The following is a 6,497-nucleotide window of genomic DNA, read 5'->3' on the forward strand; positions in this document are numbered from 1 at the left end:
TTGTATATAAAGTTTGTCAAACGCCGATGCTTGGTGAGTGTAAATGATATTCTAATTCGTATAAATGAATTTCTAATCGCTTTGTATTTTCAGTTCAATCTCGAAAAAAGTTCTCTGGAACCAAATACTTAGGAAGCAAAGCTAAAAACTTTAAATGAGTTGATTGAAAAGTCCCGATTGAGTACGCAAATGCAGGAAGTTCTTGGGACATATTTACTTTTAGAGAGTTATTCCATGGCAGAAAGCGATAATTTTGTACAGCATTGAAACGGGCAGCAATGCTCCAGTATGTTGGATGATGTATTTTTCATTATTCGGAAGTGCATTCGACGTGGAACGCAATCGCTAGACGGAGTGTGTGCTGTTGTTAATAACGCTGTTAGTTGCTTGGAACTAGAGTTCATAAATGTTTTGAAATCACCTCTGAAATCTGGTTACCCTACCGGTTACATAGATAGCCCAATCGGCACTTCAAAGTTCAATCCAGCAAGGGCGATTACAAACTAGTGACGTTCGCTATGGCAGATTATGCAGCTATGGCAGATCTCTGAAAGAATAAATTTAATACCTGCCAGTGGCCAACTACACTCAGTGGTTTCGTTGTAAGCGAGAATCTCTTGTTTTTGTTTACATTTCTTTTGTGGTTACCAAGGCTACTGGTAACTGTTTTTCAAAATCAATAATTTACCAGCTTGTGTTGCCAGTTCCAACATTTTTCCAAGCGATTCCATTTTGACATTACCAGTTACTGAGGGGTAGCTCGATTTACGATACAGTTTTAAAAGCGAGTGGCAGGTCGTGTCGTCGTTTAAAATCTGTACCAGAACTGATAGTTTAAAGTTGGATGGGTGTTGTTTTTATGCATGTACGATGTTTAAAAGTGTTATTGATTCGAACATAAACGGGAATACGAATTTGATATACTTTCGAACGTATCGCATTCGGCCGTAAACAAGAATGAGGGTGTATATGTGTGTATATGTGATAACGATCAATATGCCACTTATCAATATGCACTTTGAAGAGAAATTCCATAACAGTGAACGATGGCGAAAAGTTTTCTCTTTCGTTTGGTATTAAAATTAATACTTTATTTTTCATAGTTCGCCTGTAATTGCTTTCAAAAGATGCTGTTGATAGGTGGCTTATTGGCCGCTTTCACAAAAACCGTGTGAATAATTATTATTCATGAAATGAATTACTGTCATTCCCCTCACTCTGAATTCTATTTTACAGTGTTTCCGCGGCTGAATAAATATCACTTCAGCGTTTGTCATCAACAACTGTTTTCTCCAGAGATGCCAGCTCAGTAGATTTGTGTGCAAATCGCATATTGCTAAAATAAGCTGCAGACATGTTTTGGTTGTTCGCAGGTATTTGTCAAAATTTACAATGTTTTAAAATCGCCGCGGTCTTTTGTTTTTCTTTTACTCGCATAACCAATTTCGTGCTCCACTTCGTGCGAATTTCAATCCGCAGACTTATTTTTAAGTTTACTGATTTTTTCAATCTTGTTTGAAGATATTTGAAATTTCCACCTGGCATCTCTGCTTCTGCGTTTGTCACCGCCCGTTGGTTTCTCAGACAACTGCTGTTGGTCGGAATTGTCAAACATTTTTGATGCAGAACGATCGCCATCGGTCAGTTTTGCTTGGTGAGGTTAAACGGAAAATTCTAGTTTGCTGCTTCTGCTGTTGTGTTTAAACTACCTAATTTGATATCAACGAATACCTTGGACTTTGCGGAAGTGTTTTAACGGAAAACATATTCGCGCTTAGCATGGATGACACCAGGGAAGAGGTATGTTGAAAACAGTTTCCGTTCCAAACTGCTTGCCAGCTGATGATGGAATTTTTCCCTCTGCAATTGATAGCTTTTTCGTTGTTGATCGCTTGACTTGCCGATTGCGACAGGATTTTTTAAATAAAAATTTTCGTCATTTTATTATATTTTTCATTTGGTGTTTGTGTGTAATTGCTGTAATGATTCTCTCGGTGCTTGCTTGGTTTTAATGAAATTTTAAATGTTGAACATTTATTTATTTTTGTTAGTCACTGCGATTAAGAAGACAATGGCTAAAAAAAGATGTAAACAGTTTCGTTCTGGTAGATAAAAATTCAGGTCATCATCCCGCAAATTCTTCGTTGCTATCAAAAATAATTCCTCGGATGGGCAATGGTTTCGCATCAGGAATTTTTTTTTGTAAATGTTGATTGAGTAACCAAGGTCAAGTTCACGCATAATCGATTAGCACTTGATACGCAGTTGTTCGGAATTTCTCTACTTTGCTTGTATCAATAAATATTTATCAAAATGAACTGCGCAATGATAATTACTAATGGTTTTTTATTCGGATGGATTCTTAATCTGAATAAGTCATATCTCAATTATTATAATTTTATTGACTTAGAAACTGATCCATTTTTATATATTATAAGATTGTCCTTTCTATACTTTAAGTTCTACTTCTCTAGTAATATTAGTCAGTATGTATGTCATGGAATATGAAAATAGCTGTTCCAATTAACACTACACATCAAGCGCAGCATGAAAATTGATCAAACTTTTCCGGGTGGCAAAAGTTCAGCTCAACCGTTTGTAAATATTGTTTTCACTGCTTAGCTCTTGTGCATATGATGGTTGCGTGCATTAGAGCAATGTAAGGGAACGCTATGAACAGTAGTCTGCATTACCTTTTGAGGATGTTTTATTTTTTCTTTCTCAAAACATGTGGTTAACGAAATTTTTTCATGAAATTCGAACGGATTTGTTTTGTGTTAATTTATGTCAATGAAAAGTTAAAATAGATATCTCATAGGCATATAAATTTCGAATTTTAAGCTTAGGTTCTTTGTAAAAAAATTCATTCACAAAATAAAGCCATCGTTCCTACATCGCGTGACTGCGATTGACATGGCGAGTGCCCTGGCACAAGCTATCCTACGCTTCTTATTTGTAGATGTAGTAGATATTTCTATTCTGTTACCTGTGAAAACTATGCTATGCCACACATTTGCCAAGGCGCCTGCTTGGAATCTTTCTAACGTCCCATAAACAATGCCCGGACTTTGATGAACAAACAGATACGTGGCATGGTTACTGTATTCCCCGTTTGGAGTTTTAATCGTCAGTAGTAATGTAACCACCACCGACATTTGCTTAGTTTTACCGCATATTAGAAGTCAATAATTGTCATGTTGATTCTTTGCCAGCATCAATTCGTGGTCGACGATGTCAGTAAAATTATTAAAGAAGCTATCGAAACTACGATCGGTGGAAATGCCTACCAGCATGATAAGGTGAACAACTGGACCGGTGCTGTGGTGGAGACATGCCTCAGTGTACTAACGAAGCTGCAAAAACCCTACAAATATATCGGTAAGTTGCTAAGGAAAAGCTCGTTGTAAACAGAGAAATTACGGCAGCATTACATCATATTTCTTTTTTTTTCTTCTTCATAGTAACCTGTATGATTATGCAGAAGAATGGTGCCGGATTACACACTGCTAGCTCCTGTTTCTGGAACAACGAAACGGACGGTTCCTGCACGGTTCGCTGGGAGAACAAGACGATGTATTGCATAGTGTCGGTCTTCGGGCTGTCCATCTAAATAGATTATTATCCGAAAGAATAATCCTTTCACTACCGACCAGGTTTCAAGCGCTCCCAGCCTGTTCAGGTGCTTTCGGAACCGGGCAATGTTCTAATCTATATTTGGATCTTGTCATCCGTATTTATATTCCATCGGAGATAATGAATGTTATACTCTTAGTTATCGCAAATAATCTAATCGATATTTTTTAAAAAACATCAATGTGTTTTATGTTAATCAAATAGAAACGATTTTGAATAACCCAACAAGTTGCGATTCTGGCAGGATTCGTCGAATACTTGATAGCTTTTTTTGTATTATCCAACTTAACACTATTGTTAAAACCATAAGAACCACTATTTCGAGTTAAAGTAGCTTTTGTATTGTATTATTTATGTTTAACGGTATGTTAATGAGAAGCGGAAGAATTGTTCAAGATTTATTACTAAACCTAAACCAATTAATCTTTACTCGAAAGCCTAGTTACAGCCAACCAACGATCGGGCTTCGTCCAATGACGATAAAAATATATTGTTAGGCCTTGAAACTGAAATGCTTTGATGAACGGTGCGATTGCGAGGCTATACCAAATGTTCGTAGCAATTTTGCTGATGAGTGCTGGACGGTTTTTGTTATTGCGAATGTTGAATTCGTGCGCAGTGATCAGTTTTGCTAACGGCTGGATATGTGTGTTAAGGTCAAAATAAAATTTAAACTGTAGGTTTTACATTAAGTGAACGCTAAACTTAATTTTCCTCCAATTCGAAAGTCCTTTTTTCTTCAAGTTATGCGTTTCTCAGTGCGAATTTGCGGAGGAAAAAAAGTTAACTAATATTATCCCACTGTTGAAGCTGAGGTAAGGCTCTTCTTGTTTCAAAAGCTCTTTGTCTTCTTCAAGCATTTCAAATACTTTTATTTTTTTTTCATAAATACGTTTATTTCTTAAGGCAGTTTACATAAGTTTTTCTTCGCCGTAGCATCACTTTTACATAATATTCTTATCCTAATTTAATTCTAACATAGTCACACCGTTTTGCATTTATTAAAACATATTCTCTTATTACTTAAATATCATCTTAGGTAACTCGTCATTAATTATGAAATCTACTCGGAAATATTATTTGAACCAAACGATTAACTTCTATAAATTATAAAATAAGCTGTTATTTTCAGACATTTTGTTAATAATTTCATAAACTGTTTCGAGTTTGTTTGTATCATTACATTATTTTTATTCTAATTTAGCTATTGGTTGAACTCATGGACGCAGCTGGGATCAGAACTAAGTCTTGAAAGGGGCCTTTATTAAATTGAAACTCCAGTTTTCTTTATGAAATGATAAATAAGTTTCATGTATGGAAGGTCACGACAAGCAAGAATGTCTCGAACTGGGATATTGGATAGTCTACCTTGGGTACGCAAAGAATTTATTAGTTGAGATCTGACATCACGATACTCCACGCATGTCCAAACGACATGATCAATATCTCGATAACCTTCGCCACAAGCACAATGATTAGTCTCGGAGAGCCCAATTCGAAGGAGATGTGCATCTAACGTGTAGTGATTGGACATGAGTCTAGACATCACCCGAATGAAATCTCTACTCACATCCAGGGCCCTGAACCATGCCTTTGTCGATATTTTCGGAATAATTGAGTGCATCCACCGACCCAGATCATCTTTATCCCAAGAAGCTTGCCAGCTGGCAAGTGTTCTTTGGCGAGACGAGCTATAGAATTCGTTGAAAGCAATTGGTCTCTCATAAATTTCACCCTCAATAGCACCACGTTTGGCTAAAATATCGGCTCTTTCATTGCCAGGAATGGAGCAATGAGCCGGGACCCAGACTATAGTGATTAGATAATTATTGTTCAATATGTCGTTCAGGCACTGTTTTATTTTGCCCAGGAAAAACGGTTCAGTCTTGCCAGTCATGTTTGAGCGAATGGCTTCAATTGCACTCAGACTATCTGTGAAGAGGAAATAATGGTTTGGAATTAATGTGACGATTACACTCAAACTATATTGAACTGCTGCTAGCTCTGCTATATAAACAGATGCAGGTTCTTGAAGCCTAAATGAGGCCGAAACATTATTGTTGAACATACCAAACCCTGTCGCTTCTTCAATTCGCGATCCGTCCGTGTAAAACATTTTCTCAGAGTCAATATGCCTGAACTTACTTGAAAATATTTTTGGGATTTCCGTCGAACGTAGATGATCCGGGATTCCACGCACTTCGCGCTGCATGGATGTATCGAAAAATAAAGTTGAGTCAGGGACATTTAGGAGGCTGACACGGATAGGAATATATCTTGAAGGGTTGATTTCCTGTGACATATGGTTAAAATATACTGTCATGAATTTTGTTTGAGATCGAAGCTCGACTAGTCGTTCGAAATTATTAATTACCATGGGATTCAGCACCTCACATCTTATTAGCAGGCGTGATGAAAGCTCCCAAAATCGATCTTTTAATGGAAGAACTCCCGCCAGAACTTCAAGACTCATTGTATGTGTCGAATGCATGCAGCCTAAAGCAATTCGCAAACAACGATACTGAATTCGCTCCAGTTTGATAATATGAGAGTTTGCAGCGGAACGAAAGCAAACGCATCCATATTCCATCACTGAAAGTATCGTTGTCTGATACAATTTTATTAGATCTTCCGGATGAGCACCCCACCAAGATCCTGTTATTGTTCGAAGAAAATTTACTCTTTGTTGGCATTTTGTTATCAGAAACCTAATGTGTCCTCCCCACGTGCATTTGGAATCGAACCACACCCCGAGGTATTTAAAAGTTAAAACCTGTTGGATCATTCTTCCCATCATATGGAGCTGAAGCTGCGCGGGATCATGCTTTCTTGAAAAGACGACTAACTCTGTTTTCTCCGCAGAG

At 37.3% G+C, this 6,497-nt stretch overlaps 1 protein-coding gene across 1 annotated transcript; it reads left to right on the top strand.

Moving 5' to 3' along the window:
- The first annotated feature begins 1,581 nt into the window (after positions 1-1,581).
- LOC131431075 (dynein light chain Tctex-type) lies at positions 1,582-4,330 on the top strand. Its single transcript, XM_058596551.1, has 3 exons — positions 1,582-1,800; positions 3,213-3,378; positions 3,462-4,330. Exons 1-3 carry the CDS (start codon positions 1,780-1,782, stop codon positions 3,608-3,610), a joined length of 336 nt encoding a protein of 111 aa, XP_058452534.1. The 5' UTR covers positions 1,582-1,779; the 3' UTR covers positions 3,611-4,330.
- Positions 4,331-6,497: the final 2,167 nt, after the last annotated feature.

This window comes from Malaya genurostris, chromosome 2 (genome assembly GCF_030247185.1).
Source record: "Malaya genurostris strain Urasoe2022 chromosome 2, Malgen_1.1, whole genome shotgun sequence".
Lineage (NCBI taxonomy): Eukaryota > Metazoa > Arthropoda > Insecta > Diptera > Culicidae > Malaya > Malaya genurostris.